The following is a 14,649-nucleotide window of genomic DNA, read 5'->3' as shown; positions in this document are numbered from 1 at the left end:
ATTCAGAGCCAACTAGACATAAAATGTTTTCCGGTGAAATTGCCATGTCAATGTAACATTCTCTCAAGGAGGAGTGGCGATATGAAGATTTTCAAAATGGCTACCATGCTGGTCATATTTGAGGGCATCAAATCGATAAATAGGTATTTTCACGATACCCGCTCGTTTGGCATTGTCCCAACACATGTCTTTAACTTTTGGACTAGGAAGACAAAACAAATCCTGACTCAGTGCTGTTTTCAATTGTTGAAAGGCTTAGGTCTTGTGTTAGTGTGCGTGCGTGTGTGTGTGCATGCACGTATGCACGTGTTGCCACGAAATTAGGGAAAACTATTGAAAAAGAAAATCTTACATTTCCATTAGAGAACAAACATCAATATTTTTGGTGAATAAGAGATAGCAGAATTCTCTGGGCCTCGTAATCAATCGTAACAGCCATCAGTACTAAACAAAGTTCCAAGCACATGGATTTTGATGTTTTCAACGACTGTCTTATTTTTACAACGGAACTTAACATAGCTGCATGTTGACTTGTAAGTTAGATTTTTATTTTTTTGTGACACTTTACTTGGGTTTATTTCTGGTCATTTATTTAACAAGTTAAAATCTTGTTTCATGCAATTGTATAACAGAAAGAAATAAAAATAATAAATAAAGTTATTTTAAAATTAGTGAATAGTTAGGAATCGACACTAATAACGATAAATACATGGAAATGTGATAAATATTTACATTTTCTTTGATATTTTCTTAACACATGGTTTCCATTGCAACCAGCATGTCAACACAAAACTTATGTCAGAAATTAAATCAAACCACGTGATACTTATAATATAGATCACAAGACACAAAATTGGAGAGGGGGGCAGGGAATGTCACTTATTCAATAAAGTCATTTATTGACTTGTTTTCTCAAAAATGGATCGGCTTGATATCATAAACATTTCCACTTGCCTACTGTCAAATACTGCTTGTTTCCTTATATGGAAACATATAACATTTACTGGTTGCTTGGCATTGGGCTTTTGGTGGAATTCTTCCGCAGTATAATTCAATCTCCAGCATTTACTTCTTAGCTTATTGTATTTGTCCGCTGATAAGTCCGTGCTTGTTGGAAAGCTGCCTCCCATTTTCAAATATTCACAATATATCTTTTTCTGATAATAAGCCCACCTCCAACTTGTTTACAACTGTTTTAATTTGGTCGATTGATTTTATCATGGGAGAAAAGATGCATAACATGCATGTATAAGGGGTCTTTCTTTACTGTTGTAGGAATAGTCACATGTAGGTATGCAAAATTATAACAGCTCATATTAATTCACACACACACACACACACACACACACACACACACACACGCGCACGCACACACACACACACACACACACACACAGCATGCACATACCATTTCTACCTACTTTCAATCTGCACTTAACTGAAAGCATTACAATTGCAGACTCATTTCTAATGTCGTCCAATTTGCCAACAGGTCAGTCTAGAGTCTATGCTGTTTGTTTTAGTAGTGATTTTATGCAAACAACATAGCCCTTTATCTGTTAGTGCAACGTGTAAATGCAGATCAACGTCTACGCTGTGCTAAGGTATCAGCAAGGTCTTGGTTTTCCAGTACTGCACGTGACAGTAGATTTGGGTCTATAGTGCGGTATACATGAACAGCATATAACTTAATCGGCCATTACAACACGTGACAGGACATTTAGGTCTACATTATTAAAATTGATTAGCGTAGACCTTGATCTGATAGTACAACGTGTAACAGGAGATCTAGGTCTACAGTGTAGTAAGTTATCTGCAGAGACCCTGATCTGCCAAGACAGCATGAGACAACAGAAGTCTACAGTGTGGTAAGAAAACAACCTATACCGTGATCTGCCAGTACAACATGCGACGGCAGATTTAGGTTTACACTGTAGATGCATTATTTGCAGTTTGGTGAACATTATACCAAAAATTACGCTACCTGGACTAGGATGGCTGGTGTTCTGATTTGAAGTTTGAGGATCCAGATGGGACATTTCACTCTGCTCTTGACTAGGAATCGGGCATTTCAAGATATCTTTGATTTCTTTGGACGTCTTTTGGATTGCATCTATCCCCATTCCTACACGAGCACTTTTCATTATTTCAATCAATTTGTCATAGTTTCCTTCACCAATTACCCCTTTTTCTTCAAGACCAGAAAACAACTGATCAAAGGTTTTGATGTCTTCCACAGTATTCCTTTCAAGATATGTCAGAGCCATTCGTTTTATGTTACTGAGTGGGTCTTTTGTGATTAATCCCTTCAATATAATACATAGCTCATTGTGTTTCTTCTTTACCGCAGCCTGAAAATGAAATTTGATACATACTTATCAAAAACTGTGTTTTACTCTAGTAACGTAAACAAAAATAGAAATACTTTCAACTAAGCATTATTAAAACGATATATTTTCTGCCCTTCTCAAGTTTATCTGAAATAATGACTCCAATGTTTATATTATATTCTCTTTTTTACATGGTAGAGATTTGTTACATATGTTTAAGGCAAATTAAGATGATGATAACTGAAATCTGTGCATATAGGGTGAGGGAGCGGCAACCTGCAGCTTTTTATGACGAAGAGGTCTTTATATATGCAGGAAAATATGTGCCGATTTCTGAATAAACTCTTTTGAACTCTGCCTTTGTAATCCATTGTCCCTTGTAAGAATATATAAATATTTTAAGAAAATATTTAACAAACAAAGGAACAGAGTGATCAACTTCAGCAGATGTATAGCATTTGATGGCTCAAGTGTTTTTCACACCTTAACATTTTGTTTAGATAGGCTCAAATCAGGCAAACAATTTTTCAAATTTCAGATTGCCCTTAATAAAAGGTTTTCAATAAGTTCAAATGGTGAGAGCAGGGCTAAAATTAGAATTTGTACGTCATACAAATAAACAAAACGTTTACAAATTTTTCTGTAGATTCGGACTCCTGCAATGATACACCCTAACTGTTTGTATGTTACCAGTATTGAGAAGTCCGATATTTAAAAAATATCAAGATTTCACGCACAAGTTAAAACACGTCTTATAATCTTTATAATATAATTGTATTGATGTTAAGAATCTATGATCCTAAAGTATGGAATAAAAAAAGCAAAACCGACAAGTTATGTAAAACTTAATAAATAATTTAATTATCATAATTATAAAATGAAATTATCAGAGGAACTTAAAGTATTATGAATTGAGTCCAAAATAATCATCAGAAGGTCTATCAAAATCCAAAAGAATCGAATGTTCCGAATGGCTTTCGGATCCTCGAGAGTACATATCACAATGGCATTGTCCAGAACTCCTTTGAATAATTCAGAGTAGTCCCAGAAAAAGATCTAAGTCCAATGAGCACTTTGTAGTTCCAATGAATATTTCAAACAAATCTTTCCTCTCAAATAATATCTAAACACAACATAATTACGTCTAAAGACTCATGCTACAACAAGAAATAAACTGTCCAGCTCCATAATCTTACATAAAAATATCTCACATTGTAAAAGAATCCACATGACCTAACCCATCCATTAAAAAATAAATTAATTCTTCTAAGAACCCACCTGACCCCCAGCCAATGAGAAATTACCGCAACATATTTTATTATTAATAATTCATATTCGTAAAAACCTACATCAACAACTATTGATACCCGTGTGGAAAAATTAACCAATATCTTGACTACAGACTATCATTACAATTTACAGTCATGAACAAAATTTACACAATCATGTATGACGAGTTAACAAAAATGTCTCTAACAAGCAAAGATTGAAATCATTCAAAAAGTTTCATACATTTCATTTGAATTATGGGATCACAAATGTAAGATTCTATTTGCCACGTTTCAAAACCTGATTTAATACAATTAAATCACACAATAGTCTAATGAACGAAATGTCTTTGAAGGGAATTTGGACACGCCGTGGACTTTGTGCCTTCATAACCTTAGATGCCATGTCTATCCTATTTTTTATATCATGAGGTTTTATGACATGTATGTAAATTTGTAAATATATTACACAGGTTTATTAGCCAGAATACCAAAGTAGTTATGTATTAACTTGTGCCAAGAGATCAGTTCTCTATCAAAGTAACAGTTCATAAGTTACATGATAAATTTTATCATTTATTTATTTTCAAAATGGCAACCATCTCGCCCATGTTATCTGTCCCAATGGCATGATTCTTGTTTAAGATCAATAGACCATGGGATAAATATGTGTGTAACGTTTTATGGCAATCCCCCAATTAGTTCAGAAGGAGTAGCGATAAGAACTTGTGCAACGGACGGACAGACAGAAAATGGGTCAAAAGGCAATAGCCCATCCTTTAAACTCTTCCGCTATGTGACCAGTAGAGCTTAAATAATTGGGATCTAAGAGCGTTTGGCATAACAATGGATTTGTTTAAAACTACTAGAATTTAATTTAGAACATATTTCAGAAGTTACTTACATGAATTTCTTCCATGACTCGTATTAAAACTCGTACTTCCAAGGGTCCCTAAAATATGCAATCAAGGGTATCATTTATGACATCTGTGCATAGAACTAAGCGGAAACGTAACCAGACATAAATATACCAATAGTTCAAAGATAGTATAAGAAGCAAAAGTCAAATTAAGCCAATTTAGTCAAGAACTAAATCTGTTTCGATTACTCACATATCTCCAAAGAATGTAGGATGGAGACATATATTTTATTCTTTTATACTCATTAACTTTCACAAGATCAATTGATATTAAAGTCAATATTATAACGAGGAAACGTTTCTATGTATGTTCATAATTCGTAGATGAAACTGTCATTATCACAATTATTTGTTTTATTTTAATCGGGCAAGTCAGCTAAGTTATCAACCTAACTTAATGGCGTCATGATATTAAATAAATGTTATAAACCCACTCCTAATTTTGTTTATCAATCACATTATCTATAAGGAAATAAATGAAGAGTTCCCGGAAGATGACAACTTTGGTAGACATTCATTAAAAAACTGAGACCTTACCATAAGAAAACATCATGCGCACGACAAAAGTAAATAAGAAACCAAAAATGCTGATGAAGGACCCACAACTGACTTTAAAGCTCCTATGCATCGATGATATTCTTAAATACTTATAAGATAAATAACAAGTGATGTGTAAAGGCATAAAATCATATATCGAAATTATTTAAACTTTCTATCTTGGCTCTTTTTGTGATAAAAAAATAAAATGACTAAATGCGTTTTTAATAATAATAATAATAATAATAATAATAATAATAATAATAAAGAACACTACTATAACCAACAAAACTAATGATTTTATATGTGGACATTCATGTGAGAATTTGTCATCATTTTTTGAAGATGAACCTTCATTGGTAACTGAGTTTGCATACTTACAGTACATACACTGCATGCAGTTTATACCTCCTAACCGATTTTTAAAACGGAAAGCATCACAAATATAAAAAAAGAATAAATTTACAATGCAACATCGTTCAAACTGTATGAGCCGATGAGCTGGAAATATCTTTCGGAGAGCTGGAAACACTGTAGGCTGAGCTGAAGAAGGCGAAGCGGGAGAGGACCAGCCGGAGAGAGAGAGAGAGAGAGAGAGAGAGAGAGAGAGAGATGAGGACAAGCTGGAGTAATCGATACTTAGTTGTATATGGCGAGAGAAATCATGAATAATTATATTAGGAAACTGAATTAAGGTGTTAAACCATATCAGAAAATTGCCTAAATCATGGTAAAATGTTTTTAATTTATTATTTTATATAAGTGCATTCAAAGACATTCAGAGCTGATTAGTCATTGGCAAACAGGAAAAACTAAAGTATATATAGGCAACTATATTTATCTGAAATAAAATAATAGCTTCTTTCATGTGTATCGGTAAATATTCTGATGGCAGTCATTTGATATAAACAGAAGACATACGTATTATATGATTAACCTCTGTGACTGAAGACACTTCAAAAAAAAAATAAGACAGATATAAGAAGATAAGCCATAATAGAATATTAGAAACGACCACTCTGAATGAAAGAACGTTACCTTATATATATATATATATATATATATATATATATATATATATATATATATATATATATATATATATATATATATATATATATATATATATATTGTGTATATTTATTTAATTATATCTGATTTAATTGTTAGTAAGTTTTAAAATCTTTGTTGTTTTTAAAAATTTCATTATATGTCAAAATAATGTAGTTCTGTTTGTTAGGAACTTAATACTTTTTTTAGAAAATAGTTTGACCTTGACTGTTCGTTTTAGTAAACACCAGGTGTTGATCTAGATCCTGACCTTGATTCAAAATTAGCAGCAACTACGTAAATAAGTTCTATTTTGATTTTAAAATGATTGGTTATTGTCGAGGTCATATTGAGACTACGTGATTTAAGATGTAAACAATTTTTTTAAAGTTTATTTCTTAGAGTAAAATGATTGGTTTTCGTCAGGGTCATGTAAAGCGTACGTGATATAAACACGATCACGTGACCCCCTTTTTATTATTTCGCAACTTGCGGATTTTCGAAACTACGTTTATAATACGAAATAACCTTTGTTTTGGAGAAATAATCAGAGTTGGGCTTTTTCTTTATACTAGAAGGTGTTGTGTCGTTTGGAGTTATTTCAAATTACTTGGATTCAAAAGGATTAATTCTTTTTTTTCTGGAAAATACGTTTGCTCATGTGAGATTCTTGAACAAAGACAGCTCTTATAAAAATTTATTAAGATTTCCAAAACTGGAGTAATATTTCTTGTTTCTACAAGGAACTGTAGACTTCAACATTACAGGTTACAGCATACGCCATCATCTTCCATCTTGGATTCTTCGTCGGGACTCAAACTTGAAATCATTAGAACATTTTATTATTAGGACTTCTAAAATTTTATCCTTGGATTATTCTTGGATTATTTTTGGATTTGATTCTTAAAAGCCGTAAGTTCATATTTTATCATTTTTACAGAAATTTTCCAGAGAAATAAATTATTGTATTTTTCAATGCTTGTTGTTTTCACTCTTTCTTGTATTACTGTTTATTCGAGCCTAAACACGTAACATAAGAATATATATATATATATATATATATATATATATATATATATATATATATATATATATATATATATATATATATATATATATATACTTATTCTATAACGTTTCACAAAGAAAACTTGTTCAAAGACATCCGTTCACTTACAGCTGATTTGACGGATTGATGGAGTTTACAAAATAATTGCAAACAGTAAGATAAAGTACAGAACAAGTATTATTAGAGGAAAAGTCAGTTCAAGAATGGGAGCATTTAAAGTGCTTCGCTTCTAATAAGTACATACCACACACAATTCATGCGTAACCTAAGGCTGTCTGTCGAATCAATCGCTTGTACATTTAGATCAGGATGAGGTCGAAGCTAGCGCAACCAGTATGTCTAACACATTCTGTATTTAGTTTTAAAGCTTTTATCCCGGTGATAACTGATAAATTTCAACATAGATGCATAACATGGGTACATTTCTTGTTATCGCTGAAGTGTGAGATACGAATCTCTGATGTCAAATTCACAGTGCCATCATGAAGGCAGAAACTAAGTCTAAAACTTTCATTTTTCTACCCCAACATATTGCCATATGCATCATTATTTGCACGATTTCTCCATTCGTGGTATTCACAATTTATAAAAGTATGCTTATATATTATTTATGTGTATCTGTTGCTGTGGAGTTAAATTACTTTAAAGATTGCCGGACAACATGTTATGCAATTGATTTGTGTCTCTGTACTGAAATATAATAATATTTATTACAATAGGAGTGCAGATATTGACAGGTACAGAAAAAGGCAAGAAGAAACAGTATAATATTCATTAGTTTCAGATAAGTTAAGACCAACATAATAATACCTTGTCAGAATGCAAATAGATCTAACTTAGATATGCAAAAAGCGGTTACCAAGTCTAAGTCTTTAATTTAGCAGACACTGGTGTGGAAAAAGGGCGTTAATATAATGAGGCTAATGCACAATACATACATACATACATACATACATACATACATGGTTGTTTGCACCAATAAATTAAATACTGTTTTACTTACGGGTACAAGGGATATTTTTCATGTCCTAAGGTCATTTTTGACATAAAGTGATGCTCATTTATAATTTTGAAAAACATTGCGTAATTGCTTGATGCAATTTAAAATAATTGCCATCAAGGCCGTTTTTAAATGGTTGGCAAGCTCTGCTTCCTAGCCAACTATTGGTACTCGACTGTCTAGACACTTTGAAGTGAGAATGGGAGGTGTACATAGCTCACATCAATTTCAAGAACACCACAAGCCCGAAACGCCCAAATCACAAACATATCCATATCTTTACTTATTCAAAAATAATAGCTGCAAAAGCCATATCATAGTACTACGTTAAGAAATTTGATACTGGCCACTTTACGAAATTTACCCTTGCCACCTCGTTCAGTCAGTTGATGTTTCAAAATAGTAGCCTCTCAAGCGATTGTTTCAGTATTCCTGGTACTAATTCCGCTCCTATAGCAAACATGATATGAAAAATTACGCACAGTTAGGAAAAATAAAACTGATGACTATAATTACTCAACAAATGGTAGATTGTCTAAAAGTTTGCATTGATATTAACCAATATACAAAACGTCTGATCCAACGTAGTAAAACCAACCCAGTTGATATATGTTTTGGTGTTCCACAAGGCTCTGTTCTCGGGCACTTTCACTTCATTCTATCCACTCAGCCACTCTCAAGTGTCATAGATCGACAGCCGGTGTCTTACCAATTGTATGGTGACGACACTCAAAAACACAAATTTAGCTACCCAACAGAAGCTGATGCTACCATCCAAGGTGTAGAGAGGTGCATTTCCCATATGAAACAAGGGATGACATGTAACAAGTTGAATATGAATGATGATAAAATTGAAGTCATCCTGGTCACCAAGCAAAGACTTTTTCATTCATATCCTTTACCTTAAATAATAAGTATCAGCAATACCAATATTAAATTCAATAGTTAATGCGAAACCTAGGTGTCACTCTCGGCAGTGCTCTCTCTCTCTCTCTCTCTCTCTCTCTCTCTCCTTTAACATGTCATGAAAATATGCAAGACTGCATATCAGCAGCTGAGGCGCATCAACTCCATTCTCAGTTTCCTTTCAACTGATGCCACTAAAATACGTTTAATGTTTCTTGCTTGCATTCTTCTTCCGACACTTATTCTCATTGTTCCCGCTGTTAAAACGAAGTCATACGGACAACGTTCTTTTGCTTATCATGGCCCAGTTACATGGAACCAATTGCCCATTGATCTTAGACAAAATGACACAGTAATATCATTTAAGAGTACAGTTAAAATTTACCTACTTAGACTTTAAGAACAAACTTAAAGATTCAATGTTTACTTCCTTAATTATTGTCAGCATATTTTGTTTAGTAATTACATGGTGTTTGATTTTGTAATCTTGTTGTTGTATATGTTTGTAAGCGTTGCCTAAAATTGTAAAGCAATAAGAGCTTCCAAAAATTAGGTGATATGATTAGTCCACATTATTATTATTATTATTACTATTTGCGTTTCAAACGGAAGCTGTCGATGTAAACAGACTACTAATTGCCCTTTTCTGGTTTCTAGAAGAGCACATTTCAGAAAAACCGTGTCGTCTCCATCCAATATTGGCATATACTAGTTGTAATATTTCTAAAAAAAACAACTGAACAATACTAAGAAGGAATCATTATATCCACGTGTTCAAAGAGGTGTAACGCAAAGATTTACGGAGTTATTGAGGGATTATTGAAGAAGGTGAACTACATCACATTTTGTGCTTGAAAACATCGACTCGTACATGTAAATATAGTGACTGTGCTATTAAAGAAACTCCCGTTTGATTCTAAACGCAATGAAGTTGACAGTGTTTTGGGCCCCTTTGCGACACTCAGGTTAGAAATTATAAATTGATGAGTCAAATGACCAAGTTTTGTGCATTTTTTTATATCCTTCGTGCTTTTCATTGTGACATCACAGTGCGTGATAGTCAATCCGATTTGTACTGGATCACACCTTAAGGTTGACCTCTTCTAAAAATGTCCACGTACTTTAACACTGATTCTTGCTGTGTGCATTTCTTGAGGCGTGAAAATGCTGACCTTCCAAATCAATATAGATGTATGAGGATCCAAATAAAGTGAGTAATCGCGATTGAAAGGTAGTAGTAATCAAATTCCAAAAAATTGGACTCATTACTGAGACAGTAAGTACTGAACGCATATATGACCTGTATGACTGGTACTCTAATATTAGCACTATGCGTAGCACTCATTGTTGTAGTTTTGTTTCGTCTGTCAACGAATTAAAGACATAACGAATGCTATAGTAACATTTTCTGAGATGACAAATTATCTTCCTATCGATTTCATGCAGGTATGGTTTTATTTTAGGTCGCTTAAATTTATTAGGTCTGGTAGTTAGCGGCTTCCTTTGCTACTTCCGCTATATGGCGTCGAATTCCATCGTTTCAAAAGACAATGGGCTCGAACCCTCCACACCAACATAAATGTCAAAATACCTACAATGAGGTTGGAAGAGTCAGATGAGACTCGGGCAAACAGAAAGTAAACGATTAAGTCCATATAGATTGTATTTTCATTCACATATTTAAGAAATTATTTACCTCTAAGATGACAAGGACCAACGGTAGGTCTACAAAGAGTGCGAACTGGAGGATATATGAATATTCATGAACTTCGGCTGGGTGATCTTGACTGGTACACTATTTTTTCACAATTTTCTTTCCATATACATTAACGTGCTCTAGAGGTTTGGAAACTGTCCTTGTTAAAAATGATACACCACAAGTGGTTTTGTTACGACTGATTTTTTATTACAATCTCTGGTTGAATGAATTAGTAATTTGTCTGAATTTGTCAGAAGTTACCATAGATCAGATGAACTTATTAGGGTCTTGGAGATATAAACAACAAGGATAATATTTTTGTCATAATGTGTGGAGGTATCTGACTACAGAACTGGTGTAGTCAATTGTTTGGGTATTTAAAGGACTGTGCAGTCTATCTGTACAAGATGATGACAACTGAATGGGCTTGGCTGCGCAAACCAATGTATTATCTTTAACAAACGACGTCCTTTCCAAAAGTAAACATAACACACACTTGTAAAAATTCAATTATTTAACACAGAGAGAGAGAGAGAGAGAGAGAGAGAGAATGAGACCTAGCTATTATTGAATGCCCAATTTGTTTAGACAGGTATATATTTTATTTCCTGTTGTGTATCTATTTACAGAAATAGTGTAGATAATTGTTTAGATTAACCGGACTGTGCAATCTATTTTTACAAGCGATAATAACTGAATGTATTGTGTTATTAAAGTTCTTTTCAAATTGAATAAGCTTTTCAAACTCAAATTTTAACACACACACAGACATGAATAGATTTTCTTTCATCATATGTGGAGGCATATGGTTACAGGACTGGTAAATTGTTTACATTAACAGTACTGTGTAATAGATTTTGACAAGATTATGATAACTGAAAGCACACTACTATATTCAGAAACAAATTTCTTACCAAAGTGACCAAACTTTTCAATTTTACATTTTTAAACACACACACACACACACGTGTGTGTGTGTGTGTGTGTGTGTGTGTGTGTGTGTGTGTGTGTGTGTAAAAGCATGATATAGTAGATTAGTATTATAGTATTGAAATCAAAGGAAGGCTTCATTCCAAATTATGACACAACCAAATTTAATTACATTGTATAAATTGTTTGTAAAAAAAAATACAAAATGAAGTTAACTCTTTATTGTATGTGTTTGCTACTCCCTGGCATGTAGCATATAGAGACACTATACAAATATAGAAAATTAATTAATGACGAAAAATTGCTGACTTGAGCCTTAAACAGGATTACAAATAGACTAAATATATAAGCATATACATTTAAAGAAAATAAAGTTATATATAGTAGTGAATACCAAGTAACGTCTTATGGTTAGGAAAGTATTTCGAGAGGATATAACAGAAATATTTCCTTGTTGTTTGCCTGGAATCTAATTTCTTGTATCCTATACAAATCAATGACACGTTAAGATAATACATGTTGTAAGACAATTGTAATGTTCATAAATGTTTCCTTAAGGACTTTAACGAATCATAGCAATATACATAAATGGCATCCTATTGAATGGAAAATTCGGATAAAAGAGATTTGACTTTATACTTGGGTCATAATTATGTTTGTTTAATTTATTGAAAAAAAAGTACTTTTACTGTAGATTGTAAATTGGATTTAAAAACTCAGATAATCGATGCAACAAATCTTTGATAATAACGAAAATGATTGTACAGTTAATTATGAAATAGATTCAGTGGATTGGCATACCATTTCTCTTCTTTCATATTCTCTCTCTCTCTCATCATTCCTAGTTTAATCTCAAAGTATATATTCATAAAAATTTGTTATCTAAATCTCAACATAAGCCCATTTTCAACATATAGAATGATTTGTGAATAGTATAGTGGAGTGATACAGCGACAATGGGACCTTAATGTTAAAATAGGTTGTTTGCCCTATGGCGACAAGGGGAATTTAATATGGGAGCAGCTTGGGACAGTATAGCAATAAGGGGAATTGGATAGGAATGACGTCACGGTACTGAACACTGGGGAAACAATGGTAACAATGTTGCAAGTGGCTGACCTCAATCGGGCGGAACAGTGTGGCAAAGGGGAAGACCTGAATACACGCTACTCTAGGTAGGGGACAAACAAAACATAGAGACATAGCTATAGAGATATGCATAGGGACAAATTTATCACACACACACACACACACACACACACATACACACACACAGATTTATGCAAATACAAACAAATTTGTGAGGCAAATTGAGAATAGGCATCTTTTCCAAACAGATGAGTGGCTCTTGGATTTGTTGTTCTTCTTCTACTGTCTCTCTTCTCTTCTTCTTTTCCACCAGTTTCTTATCTTCTTCACTTCATTTGTCTTCTTCTTCTTCTTCCTTTTCTTCTTTTCATCCTTTTCCTCATCCTCTTCCTCTTCCTCCTTCTGTTCGTCCTCCTCTTTTTCTCTTTTCATTTTCTTCTTCTTTCATTATTTTTTCATTATATCTTCTCATCTGTTCTTTTTCCTCCTGATCAGCCTTTTCTTCTTTTTCCTGTTTGATGAGTTCCTTTAGTCTTTCTTTTGCCTTCCTCAAATTGTTGATTTCCATGTTGACTCTGTGGTGGCTATAAAAACCATACTCCAACCTGACCAACATTTCCTCCACCATCCCCAAATCATCCAGTACCCCTTGCAACATCCGTAACTTCTCTAAGATATTGCTAGCCATTGCTAACTATTCAGTGTTGAATGGCACGATTACAACTAATATCGTATTAAGGGCGCATGCGCCCTAAGGCATGCGCGACCATTTAATCCCCTCATATGGGGGTTGATTAATTATTCGTAGGGGGCGGTATGGTGCCTCACCCCCTCAACGCTTTATAGTGTGCATAGCACACTGATTGATTCGAATGTCCGGACGAGGCAAGGAAGGAGGAATGGTGACGGAAAAGGAGCTACTTGTAACATCCTGGTTCGTTTTTGGTTCCCATTTTTCAGGCAATTAAAGATGTCGTCTTGTCGCAATTTTGAATAATGATACTCTGTGCTGTTGAGTTTGAGTATAAGTTTGGATAAAGCGGGATAGTTTATCTAATTTTTTATTTATTTATTAAGACGTTAATAATGGGGTTTTAGTTAAGTATGATTAGAAGGTTTCGCATTGTACGGTGGTCCTAATGTCTGAGGTTTAGTTACCTTATAAATCTAGTTGGGGTCTTATGACCTATATCTAGTTAGTGTGCCGCATTGTCCAGCGGGGCCTGGTGGTCTTGGGTTTTTGACCACCTTATAGTTTTAAATGGGGTCCTTAATAGTTAGCTAATTTGATATTTTTCCACTCGTTGCCACATTGTGCGGCTGGGCCTGATGGCTGTTTTTGTTTAGTCATCATATATATATGCTATTTTTATGGACAGTTTGATGAGTTGTAATAATTTTATAGTTCTTTCCACACTTCATCTTAGTGGTAGAGTAGAGGATAGTATGGGTATTATAGAAGTTATTAGTACTTATCTAGGTGTTTAATTATATTTTGGAGACCTGTCTCTATTGACACTGCTATTGTCCTAACATAATGGCTTAGAATTGGTTGCAGAAGGTGGGGTAGTTCTATTGCATTGCTTAGTTTATGGAACAAGGATCCTGTATGCTTCAGGTTTCCAATGGGGTCATGGGTCAGATATATAAAGACAGGAGAAACTATTCCAGCAAGTGTTGGGTCTAAGTAAACGCACCCTATGCGACCTGAATTCCTGCGCCCTTTACAAGTGGGACTGTTCCATCTATTCATCATGATAGTTCGTTCGTGGTATTCATTGCATTGCATGAACTGGTTACTATTTGTATTGCTTGTGCTAGCCTGTTAAGGGCGTTAGGGGGTTGTAAAGGG

At 33.9% G+C, this 14,649-nt stretch overlaps 1 protein-coding gene across 1 annotated transcript in view; it reads right to left on the bottom strand.

Moving 5' to 3' along the window:
- The window catches only part of LOC149778836 (caspase-3-like), a 37,964-nt gene extending 27,141 nt beyond the window's left edge, over positions 1-10,823 (bottom strand). The window contains exons 1-3 of the mRNA XM_089938542.1: positions 10,776-10,823; positions 4,503-4,550; positions 1,985-2,351 (exon numbers count right to left, since the gene is read on the bottom strand). Of these exons, the coding sequence (XP_089794668.1) occupies positions 1,985-2,351; positions 4,503-4,517 (382 nt within the window). The 5' untranslated portion in view covers positions 4,518-4,550; positions 10,776-10,823. The remainder of the gene's footprint in view (positions 1-1,984; positions 2,352-4,502; positions 4,551-10,775) is intronic.
- Positions 10,824-14,649: the final 3,826 nt, after the last annotated feature.

Source organism: Sinohyriopsis cumingii, chromosome 17, assembly GCF_028554795.1.
Source record: "Sinohyriopsis cumingii isolate HCF-2022 chromosome 17, ASM2855479v2, whole genome shotgun sequence".
Lineage (NCBI taxonomy): Eukaryota > Metazoa > Mollusca > Bivalvia > Unionida > Unionidae > Sinohyriopsis > Sinohyriopsis cumingii.
The sequence above is the reverse complement of the archived record's forward strand: the minus strand, read 5'-3'. Positions and strand labels throughout refer to the sequence as shown.